This window comes from Phymastichus coffea, unplaced genomic scaffold, assembly GCF_024137745.1.
Source record: "Phymastichus coffea isolate CEN01 unplaced genomic scaffold, Cenicafe_Pcof_1.1 PCOF00074, whole genome shotgun sequence".
In the NCBI taxonomy this organism is placed as follows: domain Eukaryota; kingdom Metazoa; phylum Arthropoda; class Insecta; order Hymenoptera; family Eulophidae; genus Phymastichus; species Phymastichus coffea.
In genome coordinates, this window is record NW_026706885.1 from 20,835 (window position 1) to 43,414 (window position 22,580).

At 36.7% G+C, this 22,580-nt stretch overlaps 3 protein-coding genes across 8 annotated transcripts; 2 read left to right on the forward strand and 1 right to left on the reverse strand.

The window, feature by feature from the left end:
- The first annotated feature begins 463 nt into the window (after positions 1-463).
- On the forward strand, positions 464-11,171 carry LOC131668112 (nose resistant to fluoxetine protein 6-like). Its single transcript, XM_058941990.1, has 14 exons — positions 464-539; positions 688-709; positions 1,447-1,777; positions 5,923-6,078; positions 6,954-7,174; positions 7,894-8,102; positions 8,169-8,424; positions 8,504-8,664; positions 8,750-8,918; positions 8,996-9,189; positions 9,266-9,395; positions 9,474-9,666; positions 9,737-9,882; positions 9,968-11,171. Exons 3-14 carry the CDS (start codon positions 1,492-1,494, stop codon positions 10,130-10,132), a joined length of 2,286 nt encoding a protein of 761 aa, XP_058797973.1. The 5' UTR covers positions 464-539; positions 688-709; positions 1,447-1,491; the 3' UTR covers positions 10,133-11,171.
- Positions 11,172-11,203: 32 nt separating this feature from the next.
- Positions 11,204-15,532, reverse strand: LOC131668113 (probable serine incorporator). 6 transcript variants are annotated; one of them, XM_058941992.1, is made up of 10 exons: positions 15,256-15,532; positions 14,587-14,751; positions 14,267-14,451; positions 13,969-14,178; positions 13,808-13,892; positions 13,535-13,718; positions 13,202-13,396; positions 12,841-12,879; positions 12,368-12,512; positions 11,204-12,288 (listed from the first exon to the last, which is right to left on the reverse strand). In XM_058941992.1, exons 1-10 carry the CDS (start codon positions 15,280-15,282, stop codon positions 12,150-12,152), a joined length of 1,374 nt encoding a protein of 457 aa, XP_058797975.1. In that variant the 5' UTR covers positions 15,283-15,532; the 3' UTR covers positions 11,204-12,149. The 6 variants fall into 6 exon arrangements, with proteins under 6 accessions (XP_058797975.1, XP_058797974.1, XP_058797976.1 ...); XM_058941991.1 differs by having other exon boundaries at positions 12,368-12,524; XM_058941993.1 differs by having other exon boundaries at positions 12,368-12,509; positions 15,256-15,531.
- Positions 15,533-19,895: 4,363 nt separating this feature from the next.
- LOC131668144 (sulfide:quinone oxidoreductase, mitochondrial) lies at positions 19,896-22,548 on the forward strand. The gene is made up of 9 exons (XM_058942050.1): positions 19,896-20,095; positions 20,332-20,445; positions 20,575-20,686; positions 20,762-20,986; positions 21,056-21,256; positions 21,330-21,539; positions 21,624-21,810; positions 21,892-22,138; positions 22,212-22,548. The coding sequence occupies exons 2-9, from the start codon at positions 20,360-20,362 to the stop codon at positions 22,297-22,299; spliced, it is 1,356 nt and encodes a 451-aa protein (XP_058798033.1). The 5' UTR covers positions 19,896-20,095; positions 20,332-20,359; the 3' UTR covers positions 22,300-22,548.
- Positions 22,549-22,580: the final 32 nt, after the last annotated feature.

A 22,580-nucleotide genomic window follows, 5' to 3' on the forward strand; every position in this document is an offset into this window, starting at 1 on the left:
GATATTCAAACATTCAAATTAAAAAATTAGATTCAAGCTCTATGAAATTCGAATGCACTATGAATATAAAAAAAATGAATTATTTCAATAGAATTTTAAGAAATACTTGGTAGTAGCCGAAATAACAAATAAGGTTAGAAACTGCTGTCCATAAAAGTATATAAACAGTATGTATCTACAGAGGAGAAATGAGACAACAGCACGAGGAATACAGTAACCAGAACGCGATGATTTTAGGTTTATTGACCACACGTCAGCGATCGAGAGACGGCATGACAAGCCGAAAAACCGAGTAAATATATCGCGGCAGCGGGAGCGGGATGGGGGGGGGGGGGGGAGTATCAAGGGGATAAGCGCGACAATCCATACTCCCTCTGCGCGCCAAAGGCGCAGAGATTCGAGCGAGGAACCCGCGCACAGGTGAAGCCTGATGATCAGCGGGTCTCTCCGTCACTCGCCGTATCGCGCTCAACTCGCGCGCTACTATAAACGAAAGAGCGGCCAGTGCATCGCCATAGTTTCGACATTTCGCCCGACCAGTGAGAACCCAAACGTGCTTCGCCTTCTCATGCCTCGCAGCCAGTGCTTTTGTGAATTGTTGCTTGTTGCATGAGGCGGCGTTCGTCTTGTGCGACGATTATTTATTTTTTTGTTTCTTTCCTCTTTCTTCCGTTTTTTTTTTATCAGTTTCGTCGAGTTTCGACAAGAGGTAAGTGTCTTCCAGTCTTGTATTACGTTCGGTAGGAACTCGTCTGTACGGCGACTGCTTTACACGATTGTTTTCGGCTCTTCACAATTAGTGTCCAACGTTTGCTTCCCTTAGCACAGATTTTGCTCGAAAAACTACCGAGAAAAAAATTAATAAGTGGCCGAGTAAGCGAAGTCTCGTGGTTGTGCCGACACCGTCAATGCGTATCAAAAAACGCGAATGGTGTTTACTTTCCGCGATACATTTTCACGCGCGACATGTGTTTGTACAAACATACGCGATTGTCGACGCTCCGAAATGTTTCAATGCCTTTTCCGGTCAATTCCGTCAACTCTTCGAATGCCGTCCTATCGCGTATACTTTTTCCGCGATCCTCGCTGCACTTCAGACTTTATTTTACGCGTGCTAATCAATAGCGTTTGCACGCTCTTAAAAATAGTTTACGCTAGGACAGATTTTCAAAATCACAGATCCTATCTATTCAGTGTACGGTACAAGAGAGCATGAAAATAATTTTTTTTAATTGGAAATTTAGTTATTTTAACCGCTTTTTCTCAACTTGTTACCCAAGATAGGATTTCGGAATCGAGAGTTTTGCGTTTGTTTTTATCGGAGTGTAAAAATAGTTTGACAGCAAGAAGTCAACAAGTTGTATCGTACAATGAGAATTGTAAAAAGTAGCCCATTTATCCATCCGCTTGGTCAACTGGTTAATTGATCAAAAATGCTAATTGCAGACAACGAACGACGGTGATCCTGAACCATTTGGAAGAGGAAGAAACATGGGCGTTTATCGGGACTACCTGTTGGTCTTTTTGACCTGTTCGATCCAAGTCTCGCTAGCTGGCCAATCGGTGGATATACTAAGAGGAAATCTTGGCTCGAGTATCGAGGAAAATGAGATTCTTCGCGTGCTAACCCACAATGACAGCGACACCGGCAGCTCTGAAAACTTTACTTTCGTCGGGCTTGTCAACGGTCTGTTTCAGCAGTACAACGACACCCTTGTCACGGACGAAGTTATCACTTACAAAACTCTCGATCGCTACACTACCAATCCTTACTATAGTGAGTACCATCTCCATTGCAACGCTGTCGATTAGTCGACTTTCGGAAGATCTTGGGAAATCTTTGCTCTGTTTTGCCTTATCAAGCAATTAGAGATGACAACCTGATATTTTCTGAAAACAACGCCGATAGGCACCCTCTTTCAATGTGGCGTTCGACAATCCTTCGGTACGCGCTATTCAAATGTCGTCCGAGCTCTTATATAATTGGTCCGTCCAGGTAGTTTGCCGAAGCTCTTTTTTCTTTCATCGCGACCTGAAATCAACGGGTATTGCGCGAGTCGTGGCCACGCGGAAAGCTAAAAGCTAATTACGATTCGCACCGCGGGCGAAATCACCGTTGCCCGACATCGATATCCTTTGTCGACACTTTCATTCAACCGTCAGAATTACGGGCTTCCCATCTTGTTCTCGCGCGCTCTTCGTTCATCCGGCTGCGATTCGCGGCAGTTTCGCCGTCGATCGAGTTCATCGAAGCTGCTTCCGAATATTACGCCATCAAGCGAGTACAGCGACGATTTTGCAAAGGTTTTGAAAGTGCGCGAGGTAAAGACCAGGTGGAGTTATCATTTCTGTCCCTTTTCTTTTTTTTTTATTATTTTTTTTTCTTTTTATTGTTTTCAAGTGCACCACTTGAAGAATACAATGAGAAAGAGAAGAGAAACAATTACGTCGGCTCGAGCGAAATGGCCGTGGCCTATACAGAAGCTCACAGCAGTCGAAAAATCTAGCCTCGTACGCTCTTTTTTTTTCGTAAAACTCATCAATCTCGTTACTGCTTGGTTGTACCGTCATTTGCAAATAACTCGAGTCTCAGCCTTATATTTATATCGTCTTGCACAATGCGTCAAACCGTTTAACCTAAATAATGTTTTTTTTTCTCGGCGCACGCAGGCTGGAGGCCCTCGTCTTCGACGCGGAAAAATAGTTCAAACAAACGCGCGAACTTATCGGAGTCTCGTTATCTCTCGTTCGATGAGCATTTGCATCGAATGACAATATTGGTACATCCATTAACGTTCGGCTTTTGCTTAGATTTCTTCGCTCTACCGCTCGCAAGAGCCTCGTTTAGCTGATTATACACCGGAAATCGCGAAACTCCAGCGAAACAGCTGTTGCGCCTGCTTTATATTATTGTTTGTTGGAAAAAAGAAAGGAGACAGCAGACTGGCCAGATCATTGTAACTGCGTCCATTTTTAAATAACTATTCGAAGCGAATTGTGGAGCAATGATGATTCATACCTCATGCAGAAGTGCAGTTGCAGAATGAAAGTTATTCATGAATTTCACTGGCGACCACGCGCTTGCAAAGTTATAAATCTTGCAGCACGGAGGGACATTTTCGAAATCCGTCTGTCAAATCAGCTTATTTGAGTCGATGATTTAAAACTAATGTAGAAGTTGTCGCTTCCATTTGTAAAAATATTGCAATGGAATGATGTGGTTCGTGTCGCCTAAATTCTAGTTTACAAATCAACTGTAGTACTGCTGTGTACCTCCCAAGGATTCTTCGCAAATCACTTCGTAAGCAGATTGCCAATGTGAGATCCAATCGACAAGTTAGATACGTAAAGCTCGAGTGAGAAATCAAAGCTGCAAACTAACAGTCCTTTCTGCACTCTGGACTCCGATCTTTTCTCATCGATCGGTCTTTAATGTTTTCTTCAAAGAGCATTTCCTCCTCGATTGTTAATGCAGCTGGCGTGCATTCGACTCTCCATAAAAGTCAAGTAAATTTTGCATTCCACTATTGCGTAACGCAATTATATGATACTCCCCGTGAAAAAAAGGAGAAAGAAAAAGAATTGTCTTCCGCAAACATTTGCAACATTGTGAATTTGAAACCGAAGAGTTGCTGTCTTCGATTACTGAACGAGATGGCAAAATCAAGACAGTGTACATTCCAATAAATTAGCGACAATACAGTGACAATTGAAAAAGACAAAAAGAACAGTAAAAGAGAAAACAGGTGCAAACATCCTCGTGTGGTGAAAAAAGTTGTTAATCATTGGCTGTGGCGTGTCCAACGATTCTTAACTGCATTGCCGTTGCGAAAGTGATATAGCCAATTGCGTTAATAAGCTCTCCAACCCTGGTACGAATATATCAATCTTTCGGCGAGACTAATCGCAAATTGGACACGCGTTGCTATCATCAATAACGTAATAATTTTTCAACAGCCGGTCAACTCGAGGCGACGATTCATCGATTAATTCGTTCGCATGCCTTGTTCTATCTCAATGCAGTGCCACATTCTTTGAAAACTGGGTTGCAGTGCTCTTTCGGTTCGTGACTGCCATTAGACTTCAAATTTACGGGGCAATAAGTCATAAAGTCTTAGCATGAATATTTATCTACACCATAATTTTGAGAATGACGTTCTGAATTTATATCGCTTGTGTTGTTTTTTTTCTTTCTAATGCAAAGTGATGCATCAATAATGTTTCGGGCATTTTTCATCGTAAATTAAAGGGATTACAAAAGTTCAGAGTAAAAAACTAGCCATGCAAAATAAACTTCATAGAGTTTGCTCGTGCGCCTACAAGACATTCTTCCGTCAATGATCGAAGAAAAACGAAAGTTCGTAGAGATCAAACTAAACATACTAACAGTAGAATAGTGTTCAACTCCCAACCAAGTTAAGATTTTTAAGTCCCTGAACAGATCCGAAAGCAAAAAAAAAGCACGGATTACGTGAGTAGTCATGAGTGTGATATACAGACAAATATTTACGGTATTTTTCTATTGTACATTGCGATATATTCATAAAAATAATGCCAATGTGTTTTCTCACGCATAATTACGTTCAACGCTGAACACATCAGATATTACAAGCAAAATATGTATTATTTTCGAAAGTAATTGATTGTATGTAATTTGGAATACTAAAAGTGTGACATAATTATTGCGAATACATGATCAAAATGCGCGACAAAAGGCATTCCGCACGAGATGTTCAGCCGTGCAGATCCACACACTGCACTAACAGACGTACCATGTCAATCCATCCAACATTTGGTAACTTATACGACGAGAGAATTAAACACAATGACAAAAAAATGCACTTTGCGTTCCCTTTTTTTTTTTATTTGCATTCCGTATACAGTACACGTTCGCGATTCCGAGGTTACTGCGGAGGTACGTCGTCATTGCATGTATACAATGTGCGTCGATCTTCATATTTTTATTTTCACGCTGCAAATTATATTTTTCGTTTCATTTGTTTACGCAGGCGATCTCGACACACTCGACACTCGACATAAAATAAAGAAAGAAAGAAATCGGTGCGAAGAAAAAATCAATTTCGACAGAAGGAAGCTCATATAAACGTTCGCGCATAAATGAATGTTTTAAAGGTTTTGAGTTTTGATAATAGAGTACACACAGTTTAAGCTATTCATACATGAACTTTCGCCGTTACGTTTTATTTTATTTTTTTTTAGTTTCAGAGAAAACAAGCAGAAGAGGCGTCCTGTACAAACGTCATTAGCATTATCCGGTTGCTCAAACGCGTCTACGGCAGCAACCGTAACTCATTGAACTATTGTAAGAAAAAAGAAAAGAGAGACGCGAAACAAATTGCCATTAACCATTGTACACAGTGTTTTAAAAAATTCGACACTCCTTTGAACGTCAGACGCCACGCTACGCGTTCCTATTATAATACGCAGTGGAGTGTTGCAAGCGTTAATGACATTTGGTCTATTATTAGTGATGAATTAGGTTGCTGCCGGAGAGAGTTATTGCGCTTCCCTCCTTTCTCATAATTCAATTATGATATGTGTGTGTATATATATATATATATATATATATATATATATATATATATATGTATGTATGTATACTTGGCGCTGCTCGCTCAAACCTGAGCGAGATGCAATCGTTGTATTATCGCTTGTCGATCAATCTTCATGAACACTGTAACTGTTCGCGTGAAACTCGGTATATTGTTTCATTCGGAAATTCATACCGTGTAAAATTGACATTGACTCGAGCATTTTATGAATCGCAACACCTCAGTGGCGAGGATTATTTATTTCCGCAGCGATTATTACCGTCGCAAAATCTGAATAATTATTCAAGTGTACACAATGGAATCTCCATAATGAGGAATATTGATTTTGGCATTCTCGTAACATTTTCAGACGCCTACACCGAGGAAATCGACCACGAGGCAAGGAAGTTGCTGCAAATTGTTCCGACCTTTGACCCGGCGGCCGGACCAGTCAGTGCCGAGTGCAGAAGACAATCCGACATCTTCCGCAGGGAGCTCAATAAATTCAGCCTTTGGGCTTTGAAAAGTAAGCCTGCAAGTGCAGTATTGAATTAGCGAAGAGACTTCTCGTTCGAATTGTACGCCAATCTTCATTGACACATTTTAGCATGCGCGTCTACGTGCCACGCGAGTAAAATGTTTACACGTAGCCAAGCGTGGCGAAGTTTAGATTATCGCTCTTCAATAATACATGGACAGCTCAGGCACATCGCAACATCCATTATCGCTACTAAGATGCCTCGATTGTTATCGCTCCCGCGCGACCAACGCCACGGCCCGCAGTTGAATATAAAGAGCTCGACAGTCAGCAACGCCAAAAGTCATTAAAGCGTGATTTATCACTGGGCCGGAGAGCTGAGCCAACGAGGCACCGAGCACCGGCAGTCGTTTTTTGTCTCATCCGACATGCGGCGCGAGATAACCGCGAGGAGCATTCAATTTCTTGGCTCCGACGTGGCCTTGGCCATGATGGTTCCTCGAGATTTTTCGCTTGTCGCTGCCAAATCGCGGTGTTTACATCGGATCGACGACCCGCATAAACGCATAAAAGCTTGCGTATCGCTAATTCGATCTTATATTACTGACTGACAGCGCTTTCCCTCATTTCGAGGCATAATACCCTCTAAACAGTAATCAAATAGCTCGCAGGGTTATGCGTAATATTCAAGACTAGATGCTGCAACTGCTCATTCGTCCGATTCGGCATCATATAAATCTATTTTTTTTTCTCGTGAAACTTGCTAATGCGTCGGCCTTTTTTTCAGAGACTGGTTTTAAAAAATACTTAACGGCGGTTGAAAACCAGGTTTTTGTTTTAAAATTCGCAAGCCTGTTGCAAAATTCCGGAACGGTCAAAACGTTATTTCCAGCAGAAAGAACTAATCCGAAGGTTATTTGCAGTGTACGACGCCACGGCGAAAATGCCATCGGGTTTGCTGAGCGGCAACGTCAATCAATTCGGTGACTTTGACGAGTGCATGGGTGTCGAGGGTTCGGCTGGCATTCGTGGCAAATATTGCCTTGCTTACCTCCAACTCGATGTCGACCAGTCGCGCGCTGATTTGCTCCATCTACATCGCCTGGTGCATTCGCATTACGCCTTCCGCAGTAACATAACCGATGTGAGTATACTTTTTAAAGGATGTTCGTAAGTTCGTGTTATTTGATGTTTTTTCGTTTGCTTTGGCCTGAGTTTGGACGCTGCAGTAGGGTATCGCGATGAAAATTCCTGTAAACGAAAATTGGATCGTGGAAATCTGTCTGGCGGCTAGGCGTTAGCATTTGAACAGACACGCGGAACCGCGACTGAATCGCTGATGCGTCGATATATGTTGCGTTAAAGCTGATTCCGCATGAAGCTCGTGAACCGAACGGTTGTAATTGCGTTACATAGCTACGCGCGTAGCGAGCTATAATCTAATTGCTCGTTTAAGAGTCCGTGAAAAGATTCGCCAAAGAGGATTGTGTTGCACGACGCTCGTTCCATCTTGTTTCTTTTCGTTTCTTTATTTTTTTTTTTTTTTTTTTTTTACTTCGTGCGTCGAATCCCAGGTGTCGCAAGGGGAATTGCCTCATATAGACGCGTTTTGTAATGGATCACTTACGAGTTTCATGACGGCGGCATCGATAAATTTCCAGTCGCATAAATTGTTTGATGATTTGAACAAGTGACATGAAAACTTATGAAAATTGACGTGCACTAGCGAAGAACGTGAGCTCGATCGCGAGTGATAAGCTAATTGATCGTGGACGATCTCGTTTCGCAACCGTGAGAGCCGAGCGAGATGCGCGCGCGCGAAAGCGAGGCCGGCTGATTTTGGGATTATGATCTACTCGACAGCCGGGGCATCGGGTTCCGCGCTTCAGCACGGTCAGCTGGGCGGTCTGCGCGCCGTCCGGCTGCAGCGCGCGCGACGTCGAGGCGTCGCTCAAGCACAGCCTGGTCAGGCACACCGAGGACACGGGACTGAAGATCACGGTCAGGGTCGACGCCGACATGTGCCAGGTCGAGAGCGGCGAGCCGCTGCCCACGGAGACCATTGCCGTCGGGTGAGTCGATCGCGGTATCTCGGGCGCCCTTATCGGTCGCAAGCAATCGCTCGATGAAACGCGCAGGCTGCTGTTCATCGGGATCCTGGCGCTCTCGGTGTTCGCCGGCGTGTGCGACCACTACCACGTGCCAATGAAACCCGCCGTCCGAGCGTTCTCGCTCAAGAGGAACGCGCTGAAGCTCGTCTCGTTGGAACGCGCCGACGGCGACATCGCCATCCTGCACGGCATCCGAGCTTTGAACGCCTTCATGCTCATTCTGTCGCACAAGAGCATGGCAATATTCTTCAATCCCTACGTGAACCGCACGAGCATGACCGAGGTGGCTTGCCATTACTGTCGCTCTATTTTCTTTCGCGTCAGTCGCGAACGTTGCCTGACGGCCGCTCATTTGTTGCCAGTACGTCGGCAAGCCGTGGACGGTCATTGGCCGCGCTGCCAGTTTGTACACGGATCCCTTCATAATGCTTTCCGGACTGCTGACCACCTACTCGTTCGTGGGCAAACTGAACAAGAGTGGACGGCTGAACGTGCGCAGCGAGTACTTGAGCCGACTGTTCAGGTATGTTCGATGTTCGACTCCGGGTCCAGCGTCGTCCTCGTCGTTCTCCTCTCGCGAGTCGCTTGACGATCGGAGCATTTTCCAGGATTGTGCCGACCTTGGCAGCCCTCGTATTATTCTGCACCTACGTAATGCCATTCATCGGTTCCGGGCCGCAGTGGAACCTCGTCGTATCTCAGCACGCGGATATCTGCAAAAAGACAGCTTGGCGCAACTTCTTGTTCATCCACAATTACTTTGGGTTTGAAAATATGGTATTTATCGAACCAACATTTCACGCCTGTCCGAAGAGTCACGACGAACCTCATGGTTTTTGCGTTGACTGCCGTAGTGTCTCACTCACACGCATCACGTCGGCATCGACACTCAGCTGTTCGCATTGTCACCGCTGATGGTTCTGCTGATCTACAGAAGGCCCAAATTAGGGATGGCTATCCTCGCTCTCGTCGCTACGATCTCGACTGCTCTTCGATTCTACGTAACTTACGCTCGGCGCCTCAACAATTACGTGTTCTTCGGCACTTCGTAAGTACTGCCGTTCTTATTCGTGCATGCCTACGTTGGCCGATGGAATTTGCTGGATATGTTCGACTGCTCGCAGGGTGAGGCAGCTATTCGATACAGCCAATTATTCCTACATATTGCCCACTCACAGGCTCACCGTCTATACTTTCGGAGTACTTTTAGGATACGCTTTGAAGAAAGTACCGACAGATTACAAGCTTAGCAATGTGGGTTCGAAATGCAAATTGCCAATTATATTGCATCGTGTTCAAAGGCTCATTTCTGATTTTCGACTGTGTTCATAGACTGCGCTGAATATTGGATGGTTCTTGAGCATACTGATGGCAATGGGCGCATTTTTTGGTCCAGCTCCAATGGGGACGGTCGACTACGTCTACAATCCTATTCATGCAGCATCTTACAATGCTTTCGCGCCGATCGGTTGGTGTGCCATTTTCATCTGGATGACTTTCTTGGCGCATACTGGAAACACTAACGGCAAGATTATTAGGTCACGGATTACTCGTAGACCAAGAACATGCTTCTATGTCAATTGCTATTTTTACAGGTTGGCTGACAAAGCTGTTCTCTTGGAAGGGTTTCCTCATCAGTACAAGACTGAGTTACGCGATATACCTCACGCAGTTCCCCGTGTTCTTCTTTAACGTTGGAGAGACCAGAAGCGCCGAGTACATTGGATTTATAAGGACGATGGTACTTATTGCGTTCTTTCAACAAGCTCTGCCATGAAATACATGATCCGGTCATTGTTGTAACGAACACTCCTTTGCTGTTGCAGTTGAACATCAAAGAATTCCTGTGGATCCTACTCACTTCCGCGATCCTCACTTTGCTCTTCGAAACGCCGTTCACTAACATTAAAAATTGTTACTTGAAGGGATCTTCGTCAAAAGACCAATCGAACTCTGCAGTGCCGACAATCAAAGAAACGAAAGTCGAATAATGCATTTCTTGTTAGAGAAACTGGTGAAACCTTGTCTTTTCTCTTTTTTTTATACTGACTTGTTTGAACGTCTACGGTTTTATATAGATGTATATTAACGGATATTAGCGAATCTTGTCATTTTTTAAATATGTCGCTCGTGCGAACATCAGTCTTTTCTTTTGTAAATAATCGTGAACGATTTTAGACTTTCGCTTGGCTCGACGAACGTTCACATAAGATGTTAATTTGAACGACGAGCGCAAGTGCATATTGATTGTAAGCGATTTTTAATAATTATCCGTAGTCTCTTATAATGATGATTATTTAAGCGTGTGATCAATAATGCTGTTTCTTTTTTACTTTTGGTATACGATATATCTGTACATAGAATGATCTGTTACGAATGACATATAACAGCCAAATTTTTAGCGACACTCCGTAAAGTTCATGAAATAAGTGATATGTAGTTTTTAAGAATTCGATGCAAGTATTGAGATTAATTATTTTTTAATCATGATTTTGTATACGTGATATTGGACTTCATTGACCGTGTGAATTTTAACTTATATTTTACACTGCGAGAGAAATTTGGAATAACTTGTAAACTGGTTCACAGGTATCCAAACCTAATAAATACGCAAGCCTTGACAAGTGTAATTACTTGCCCTCATATACAATGTATATGAAAGTCAAAAGTATGCCTTATCATAGTACGTATCAAATTGTTCCCTGCATACAAATTGTAAATAATTATTATAATTCATAGAAATAATTTTTTCCGCACTCTAATCTCCAAATCGTATCTTCGGCGTTGGTTTCCGGTTCTCATGCGAAAAAATATTGTCCCTAAATGATGCGAAAAGGCTTTTTGACGAAGTCGTTACAGCACTCGCCTTCGACTCGTGCCGTAAACTTCTCGTTTCACCAAAAAAGCTTTTGCGAACCTGTTAGGAAATGTACTATTTTTTTACAGCAACGGATTACTTGTATAATTTTATAATTACGACTAACACGATTATTTAATACTTATCTGATATTTACAGAGAATAAAATTCTATTAAATGAGTAACCTGTCTTTTCTTTTTTAATATTTTATTTTTGAACAATGAATGTTACAGCTTTATGATAAATACAATAGAAAAAAAAACAATACATCAACGGCATTGTTCGTTTATATCACATGAACGAGGAAGAGTTGCATTTTGCATCTTCGTGAAGTTACGATAAATACGTGTCTTTTACATACTTACAATCTAGATAATATAATTAAAAAAATTAATTTTTTCTCAAATTAACAAAGTAATTACAGATTATACGCTACGCACACTACGTTATATAGCGCTTACACATGCAGTAAATAAAGTATATTCTTCGGTTTAGCATTGATAAATAAAATTGACGGCTGTATTTCAAATGAAAGACAAGATCGATACATCTTTAGTGCTTTTACAAGCACACACTCAACCGAGCTTAACAATGGAAATAAATGTATAATTGGTATAAGAACTTATTGAAAGATTTCCTTTTCTCATCGGCATACATGTAGCATACAATAAAACTGTTTTGCTTTCAAAAATTTAAGTTGATCGAGGTAACATGGATTTCGAATTATCAATCTATTAACTATCAATTAGTTCAAATATATCACGTTTTGAAATGTGACAATCAACGGAAATTCTTACTTGAAAGCTATCAGCAGCGTAGTGAAGTTTTTAGAAACTACATTTTAAATGCATGCCGGTACGATTTTTTCTTAAGTGATATTTTATTACTTTTTCAATCGTTACTTTAATTAGCAAATTTATCGTAAAATCCAATTCAATGATTGTACCTCTAGTAAAGCACAAGATTTTTTTAATCTTTTTACGTTCGTTATGTATTACAAAAAACTTTACACTTTAATTCAATAGTATAGACTTGAAGATACATTTTTGTGCAGAAAACATTTCCCACAAATGAAATATTAGCTTCCATAAAACTTTATACAAGATTTTTAGATATTTGCGAATATTCATTTAAAAATAAACGATCAAACTTAAGAGAAATCTCGGTCAGTTAAGATAGCAGGTGCAACCATAGACCAGGTATAGAGTCCCATGCAAACCCATGATGAGATAATCTTGACCCACATTGAAGCTGCATTTGCATTTAGAGATTTCAAAGATGAATTAGGCCTGAGAATTGAAAATAATGTTATAAAATAAAAATATGGGTGAAACGATGATTAACTTCTTAGTGGTTAGTTTAACTTACTGATACCAGTTGGTGAGCGCCATCATCACGTACAAAGTAGCAAGAGCAAACATGAAGTGGAAAAAACTCCAATTATAAGCAACAGTGTCCTCCTCGTTATCCCAGACTTTGGCACCTCCTTCCTCGTCGTCACTGTGGCGTTCTACTGGAACATAATCTGAGTACGTTCGAAAGAAAAATGCCAACAACCAAAAACGATGCGGAAACAAAACAACGAACAATAATAACGCGGCAATAAGCCATAATGGATGATCCATGTGGCGAGAAAAAAGAAATCTCAATAAGAGCAGGCACACACTAGTTCATTCCTAATGAATGTGAATCGTCACGAATTGGATATGATGAAACAAAAGTAAACAAAGACAATGACAATAAAGTTTTTTCACATGTTAAAGAAACAAAGGATGTATTATGATTTTAACAAGGAAGAAGATAATCAATTGTGTAAAGTTCTAAGAGTGGTGTGTGCCTACCTTCATTGGCGATAAGAGACTGGTCGCCAGTGCTCCGCACTGTACGGAAAAAGCAGTGTTCATTAAGAATATGTTAGAGTAAAGTCAAAAGTAAGATGACTTTCCAAATTTTCAATAATTTTAGATATAAGATGCATTGTCGATCGTATCATTTACAATTAAAATACTACATTTATTCTAATAAGAGTCAATAAATTGTCGATGCATTATATTTACAAATTTTCTTAAATGATATTGATAATTTGGACCATTATCTTATAAGCATACTAACATAAATTTAAATTATTAGACAGAAAATAAGAAGCCTAAACAAAATTGAAAAAACACACACACAAATAGTAATGACAAATTTGATACTTACCAGCTCCATTATCTTGTATAAGAACTTTTTCCGTCATTGTTATTCTATTAGACTTGGACACAGTGCGAAGAGAACTATACAAAACGCAGCTGAGCCAGATAATCAATCCAATAATACTTTCTTTGTCAAATGCCATATTACTTTGATCAGCTACAGAAGAAGCAGTGTTAAAAATACCAGGATTACAGTCATGGTCTGAAAAATCATGTGTGTACATATATATATATATATATACATATATATATAACTATTTGTACTAATTATACTGTAGTACATTTTATAGAAAAGGTTATTCAATGGACAAAAATATATAAAATGAGTAAATAAGCTTACCTGGGCTGTTTGAAACACCACTCCATGTTAGATAAACGATGTACAATGATAAGACAGAAGATTGCAACAAACCACTACGAGGTTGATATTCTTGTACTTTGGGCAGAATAGAGACTACACTAACAATGACACAGAGAATTAAGTTGATGGAAATGAAGAATTTGTTCAATGAACAATCATCAGGCTGTAATAAAAATGAATAACAGTAGAACACGAAGTTTTATTAACAAATTATTAAAAAGTCTTATTATTTACGAAAAACAAATTAGTTACCTTAGTGGCATAAACATAAAGTAGCACTATACCAGTAATAGCCAGAATATAATTAAGAAAAGTGGTTCCAAGGAGAGCAACATACCTGTGCATTCATTAGCATATATATATATAATGAAAATTTTATTATTAAGCAGTCACATAAAATATGCTGTATTTACCATCCTTTGTTTTCAGTTTCTTCATAATTTCCAACCCATGATTCAGCCCAAGTGTGAGCAAAATCAATAATAAGAATCAATTGAATTAGTATAAACATAAAGCCACCGATCATTCCAAAATACATCCAAGTTGGGCCAAATGAATTTTCTGGAATGAAAAATGCTCCAATAACGCCACCAATAACCAGAAGATACTTAATAGCCCAAAATCTGCAACAAAATTTATCATTGTAATAGAATATTGTGTTATTGTTGCAAATACATAGTAGAATATAGAGAACGTCCTACAAATATTTACCCATTTTGTATAGGAGCTCTCGCATCTTTTGAACTCTTAACTCCAATCATCATGACTGACATAAGGACAAAGAATAGAGTCATGATAAGACTAATTCTGTATACAGCTAAATATCCAACTGCTTGTTCACAATCAATTGTTACAGGACTTAACGCAGAGTTGGAACTGTTTGCACAGAATGGCATCTGTTGGTAAAAGAAGTACATTTATAAATTTTATATAGTAAAAATATCAGTCATACTTGTTATATATACAAAAATATTTTATAATTAAGAAAATTATATAATGCTAGACCTGCCCAATAACAAAATTTATTTTACCTTTTTCAAAGTACTTTGAAGTCCAGGTGATAAGGTGATACATGATACTATTGTACCAAGCACCAACATCAAAGCATACATAATCCTTGAGCTGGTACTGTTGCGACATGAAGGACATTGTGAACAGCAAAAACTGCATGCTGTACTACCACACAGGCACGCCAGCTAAAAAAAGGATTATAAATTAGAATAATATGATTCATGTCAAGTAATAATGTATAAAGACATCCTATAAGATTTTGTTACATTATCAATTTGAAGAGGATATTGTATTTGGAGAGTGAGTCATACAAAAGTTAAGTTGACATGTCATTCAGATGAGCATTCTCTTTAAAAAATCTTGAGAAGCATATTTATCACTAGTTAGGAATTTCTTTTATTAAAAATAAATAATTAAATTAGAAAGCGTTGTGAAAATAATTCTTTAGTTACACATTTACATAAAACAAATATGCGCATTACTAATTGTTGTGATACGATGAATCACTCAATGAATATGATGAAATTACTTTTTTGAGTTCACCAAAAAAATAAATATAAATTTACAATTCCAATGAAAAGAAATATAAAGAAAAATAATGCAACGTAAACAATTTTCCAACATGTCAGACATAGCTTTAGAAAGAGTCGCAGATAACGTGGTACCTCGAATGAAAATCAGTAACGTACCTGTGCCGTCGAACAAACTAAGCCCATGATGAAATTTTACTGCTCTCAATTATAATTTCAATAAAATTGTCTTTTGCAACGAAAAAGATTTGACACAGACGTAGAACAAAGGAAAATTCCGTGACTTTGCTGAACCGAGGTTCTCGGAAACGAACTCTTCCAAATCCCTTTCTTGATTGGACTAAATATACAGAGGTAAAGATAACAAAACAACAGTTTATAGATAACGGTCAAATAAACGGTTGTAACTGTCACGATGATCTGTTTTCTTTCTTTCACTCACACAAATTATATAAACAATGGAAGAAAATGGAAGAGAGAACATAGCAGTTAAAGACGATCAGCAACGATTTGACCGTCATCTAATATTCTCGGTGTGGCGCATTTTTCATCGTCGTTCAAAATGATTCCGCATTATCAACATGATTAATTACAAAAAAACCTATTTCAAAATTGTTTTATAGATAACATAAAAGCTAAAAAATATTGAATAAACATAGTAAATTAAAATTTATTAGAGCCGATTTATATAAAATATAATTTTAAAGAATGTAAGTGGAACTGTTATAAAGCTTTAAGGTTATAACATAGGCAATTTTGTTAGTAGATATAAATATAAATGAATAAATATAATTATTTGATGCGAAAAATAATAAGTATTTTTAAAAGATCTTCGTGCCCATGCTGGGCCCGTTTCATTTCGTATACGTATACTATTTCTACACAAATTATTCTGCACGGCATAATCGTACTTAAACACGTATAATCTTTTCAAATATTTATTTGTTTATGAAGAAATATTTTATATAGAATAGTTTAGGCGATAATTATTTCCTAAACTAATTTTCTGTAGAAAGTTTACACATCTAATATATGATATCTTTCTTTTCTATAATAGTCACATTATTTTATGTTTTCCGTTCAATTAAAAAGGCATTATGTTAACTAAATTCGTGTAAAATATAAATTGTGTAACTTTGGTATATCGATCTGTACGAAACGAAACCGACCCTATATTCTGTGTATCGATTTTAAATAGTACATTACGATACAAGTGCGGGAAAATAGATTCTTGTCTCGTGTGGCGTTTACGCCCCAGCGAAGCGAAATATATATATATATATATATATATATATATATATATATATATATATATATATATATAATAAAACAGCTTTAAGACTTCAGTATCGAAACGACCCTGACAGAAAAATGATTGATTTAAAAAAATATATACCATTAGCTTCGTCTTAAGATTTAATTGATTAATTAAATTTAATTAAAGATTACAAATTAATTTGTACCACCCGAAAATTGCTTTTTTTGGAATTCGTACCCCCCCCCCCCCCCCCATTTTAAATAAAAAAGCGTAAAGAACGATATTTCGGAAAACTCAATCAAAAGAAAAAAATCAATGAAATTGAAAGTTATAAATAACTTTTGCTGTCTTCGTTAACCACGCGCAGTTTTTCTATAATTTTTTTCGATCGTTTTACGTTAACTTTTACATTTTCCTGTGTTATTTCAGAAAATAACCCATTCCTATTAATGCAGCTGTTATAACTTCAATATAATTTTGGATTTGGAATTTGGAGGGGTACAAAAAAGAAAATTTAGATAATTTTGAATAGTCCAAATAGATATAAAGCTATTTACTTAAAATTTTTTAAGAAAATTCATCATTTTTCTGCCAGGATCACAAATTTTATTATTTTTTTCCATTTTACTGTGTTTCTATGAAAAACGCTGTATAATTCAAATTCTACAGTGGTACAAATTATATTTTTGGATTTCGTAGATGGTATATGGGTAATTCTAGGCTATTTCGATTGACTTGTAACCCTTAGGTTACGGATTTTTTTTTAATTTGGCACAATTGTTGTACACATAAAACTGAGATTTTTCCCAAATTTTGGAGTCGATACATTAATTATATCAAAAGTTATTAACAATTAAAGAAAAATGATAAAAAATTTTCAAACAGCTATATTTTAAAAACTAATAAAGATATCGAAGTCGGATTTTTTTCAAAATACTTATAATGCCTTAAAATTTCGAAATAATTACAACAATAAACAATAAAAATTTTTTTTCGAAAGTTATTAACTTTTTGTTTAAACAATTGCTAATATCTCAAAAAGTATATTTTTTTTTTGAAAAATTCTTGCTCCTACGTATTCCTGAGGATTTTTGCTATCGAAATCAATCATAAAATTCAAGGGCCCGACATATCGGAAAGCGTAGCCCTAATCAAAAGAAGACGCCTCGGCGTAAGGCTGCGGTAGCGCTCCAGGTCGAAAGGTACTTTAGCTTTAATCTAAAAAACTAATAAAGATACCGAATCGGAGTTTTCCCAAATTACTTATAATACCTTGAACTTTCGAAATAATTACAACAATAAACAATAAAAATTTTTTTTCGAAAGTTATTAACTTTTTGTTTAAACAATTGCTAATATCTCAAAAAGTATATTTTTTTTTTGAAAAATTCTTGCTCCTACGTATTCCTGAGGATTTTTGCTATCGAAATCAATCATAAAATTCAAGGGCCCGACATATCGGAAAGCGTAGCCCTAATCAAAAGAAGACGCCTCAGCGTAAGACCACGAAGACGTCCTGCTGTCGTTGCGACGTACACTGAGGCATCTTCTTTTGATTAGGGCTACGCTTTCCGATATGTCGGGCCCTTGAATTTTATGATTGATTTCGATAGCAAAAATCCTCAGGAATACGTAGGAGCAAGAATTTTTCAAAAAAAAAATATACTTTTTGAGATATTAGCAATTGTTTAAACAAAAAGTTAATAACTTTCGAAAAAAAATTTTTATTGTTTATTGTTGTAATTATTTCGAAAGTTCAAGGTATTATAAGTAATTTGGGAAAACTCCGATTCGGTATCTTTATTAGTTTTTTAGATTAAAGCTAAAGTACCTTTCGACCGTGAGTCCGCTGGAGCGCTACCGCAGCCTTACGCCGAGGCGTCTTCTTTTGATTAGGGCTACGCTTTCCGATATGTCGGGCCCTTGAATTTTATGATTGATTTCGATAGCAAAAATCCTCAGGAATACGTAGGAGCAAGAATTTTTCAAAAAAAAAATATACTTTTTGAGATATTAGCAATTGTTTAAACAAAAAGTTAATAACTTTCGAAAAAAATTTTTTATTGTTTATTGTTGTAATTATTTCGAAATTTTAAGGCATTATAAGTAATTTGGGAAAACTCCGACTTCGATATCTTTATTAGTTTTTAAAATATAGCTGTTTGAAAATTTTTTATCATTTTTCTTTAATTGTTAATAACTTTTGATATAATTAATGTATCGTCTCCAAAATTTGGGAAAAATCTCAGTTTTATGTGTACAACAATTGTGCCAAATTAAAAAAAAATCCGTAACCTAAGGGTTACAAGTCAATCGAAATAGCCTAGAATCACCCATATATTAAGAAGAAGGCATTCATATATATATTTTTTTAAATCGCATATTTTTCTGCTGGTAGATAGATTTTCCGCCGCGCATGCACAGTAATACGTTAATTTGAATTGCTAATCTACCCTACGAAAATCTTTTTTTTCTCTATTTTTAAAGAGGGTACAAATTCCAAAAAAGCATTTTTCTGATGGTACAAATTAAAATCAAACTAGTGGTATTTTTTTCTTTTAAGATATCAATCATTTTTCTACCAGGAGTATAAGTTTTACGAAATATCGTTTTTTCGCTTTTTTTCAAAATTCCAAATTCCAAAAAAGCAATTTTCGGGTGGTACAAATTAAGACGAAGCTAAGACCCCGGTCCCATAGCTACGTATGAATGCGGACGGAGACGGACGCGAATCGCAACTCTAGTAACATCGCTAAAAATATCTAGTTCAGTTATTTAGTACCAACACTACCGGTAGTGAGCAAAAGTAACTGTTGTTTAAAACTGTAGCGCCGAACGTACCACATTTAATGTTCAAATGTCAGGTCTACAATTTACTTTTCAAATTCTCATGAATATTGCTTATTGATGAGTATGCTAATGTAAAAAAAGCTTTTGGGATGATTAATACATATCATTTATATATATTTTCTTCTTCTCATATATTCAAGTACTTCCATAAAATTAAGGCCTAATTCCATTAATTGTAGTTGAAAGTCTATCAATTCTCTATCATTTGCCATCTTATAGACTGCAATAATGTAAAGGTTAGATAAGCGTTCATTAAATGTGGTACGTTCGGTGCTACAGTTTTAAACAACAGTTACTTTTGCTCACTACCGGTAGTGTTGGTACTAAATAATCGAACTAGATATTTTTAGTAATGTTACTAGAGTTGCGATTCGCGTCCGTATCCGTCCGCATCCGTATGTATCTATGGGACCGGGGCCTAAGGGTCTGTCTCCATAGGGCCTGCCTGAGTCCGTCCGAGCCGGCCGAGATTTTTTATGGGCACGCCATCTCTATAATTTCGTGTTCATGCGTTTCTCGTATTGGCTGCGTCCGATCGGGCTCGTTTATGTAAACGCAGCCATTCACTATGAAACTCGCCATTGGATACGAAATTATAGAGATGGCGTGCCCATAAAAAATCTCGGCCGGCTCGGACGGACTCAGGCAGGCCCTATGGAGACAGACCCTAATGGTATATTTTTTTTTTTAAATCAATCATTTTTCTGCCAGGGTCGTTCCGATGTGATTCATTGTACAAACGCTCATGTAAAGCGTACTCGCGACGACAACAATAATTGGAAATAAATTACAACTTATTTTTCAACATTAATACGTTAAAGCTTTGATTCAACATCTATTCTTAATAATGTGTTGAAGTATCAACTACGAATATATGCATTAAAGCTGATGGTAGGCCGAAATTCACCTTAATTATAAATTAGTTTTTTTCATGAGATTATATTTTTTATCGTGAATGTAATGAAAATCTACAGTTTTGTGTAATAGTTTTTTGATTATCCAAAAGATAGCTTTAATGCATTACATTTTCAATAACTTGTCTTTAGTATACATGTGATAATATGTTGGAAATCATTGTGTTATTAAAAATAATAACCTGGATTTAAAGTTTTTGATTCTACTTTTAGGATAAAAATATATTTTTAAAAGGTAATCATGCTAAAGACTGTGACTATAAACAACACTTTGTTATCAGTATTAAGGATAAACAATATTTATCCTGTTAGATATGCACATCATATGTAAGTATATTTTTAATGTTGTGAATAACACCATAATTTCCTCAAATCTTATTCTTTTTTTTCAAAGATTACAGCTACTTTAAAATTAAATAAGTAATGTTTGTTGCAAGTTACAATTATGTCTTGTAGGTGTAAAATTTTGGTTGTTGGTGGTGGAACGGGAGGTTGTACAATGGCTGCCAAATTATCAAGAAAGTTTGACAAAGCACCAAATCATGTTATCGTTGTTGAACCAAGTGAGGTAAACGAAGATTTTTATTTTCTGTATGACTTCGGATATGTTTTTGTATCTATAGTCATATTATTTGCGATTCAGGTTCATTATTATCAGCCATTGTACACCTTAATAGGAGGAGGGATCAAGAATTTTGATGCATCAAAGAGATCAATGAAAGATGTCTTACCAGTAAAAGCTCAATGGTTTAAAGAGGAAGTTATATCATTTGAACCAAATGAGAATAAAGTAACAATTAGCAATGGAGATATTGTGCAATATGAACACATGATTGTAGCAATGGGCTTACAACTTTATTGGGATAAGGTTGGAATTAGAGTTTTAATTATTTCATGTAAATGATTATAATATTTCTTTAAATTTCTTATTATTTAGTTACCTGGCTTGCTAGAAGGTCTAAAAAATTCAGAATCTCAAGTTTGTTCAATCTATGGGCCTGATACTGTTTCCAAAGTATTTGACAAAATAAAAAATACAAATGAAGGAAATGCTATATTTACATTTCCAAATACACCTGTCAAATGTCCAGGAGCTCCTCAGAAAATTGCTTATCTTTCTGAAGACTACTGGAGACGAGTAAATTACATTTTACAGTAACTATTGATTGATAATTTAATTAATAGGGTCTTAAGAACAATTTATTTTACAGAAAAACAAAAGAAATAAAGTAAATGTTGTTTATAACACAAGTTTACCAGTTATTTTTGGTGTTAAGAAGTATGCAGATGCTTTATGGGAAGTTTGCAATAGAAGAAACATCAAAGTTAATCTTCAGACAAATTTAATTGAAATTAGACCTGACAAAAAAGAAGCTGTATTCCAAAATTTAGCTAAGCCAGAAAATAAGTATACAGTACAAGTAAATAAATTTTAGAATTTTATTTATATAGTGTAAAAATTATAAAGTAAAGAAGTGTTTGTTTATATTTCATTTTATTTTCAGTATTCTATGATACATGTAACACCACCCATGGGGGCACCAGAGATTTTGAAAAAACATACAATGTTGACAAATGAAGCTGGTTTTCTTGATGTCAACCCACAAACGTTACAGCATACTAAGTTTAAAAATATATATGGATTAGGTGATTGTACAAATTCACCTAACTCTAAGACAATGGCTGCTATAGGTATATTGAATTTTTCAAAAGCCTAAAATAATGTCAGTAATATTTTACATTAATGAATGCGTTATTGTTTTTACCTTTCAGCATCACAAAGTAAAGTTTTGTATAAAAATATTTTGTCTAACATAGCAGGAAAAAAAATGAAACATGCATACAATGGATATGCATCATGTCCTTTAGTAACGGCACCGGGAAAATGTATACTTGCTGAATTTGACTATAAATTGCAACCACAAGAATCTTTCCCAGTGAATCAAAGCAAAGAATTGTATTCCATGTATCTTCTGAAAAAATATTTTTTTCCATTTCTCTACTGGCATCTAATGCTAAAGTTGGTAATCATTTTGTTATGGCCCGTAATTTTATTATTTTATTAATTGATTAAATTTATTTCTACACTGCAGAGGATATTGGAATGGACCTGAAATGTTCAGAAAAATATTTAGTCTAATAAAAAAGAAAGATGCAATATCTGGAGCTATGAAACAGTAATTGTGATACTAATTTATGATCAGTAAAAACCAGAAGCATGAAAATGATCCACATTAGATATTAATCAAGTTACTGTTTAAGACTAATCACCATGATATCATGTAATTTATAATTTGCGTCCTGTGGTAGCTTTTACCAGTGATTATCTCCAATTTGTATGAATATTTTATATGAATATATATTTTATATCTTAATGCAAATCTATTAAAGCTTTTAATGTAAACAGTTTACAAATACATTTAAAAAAGTTTTATATATTTAAATAAATAAAGATTTTGAAG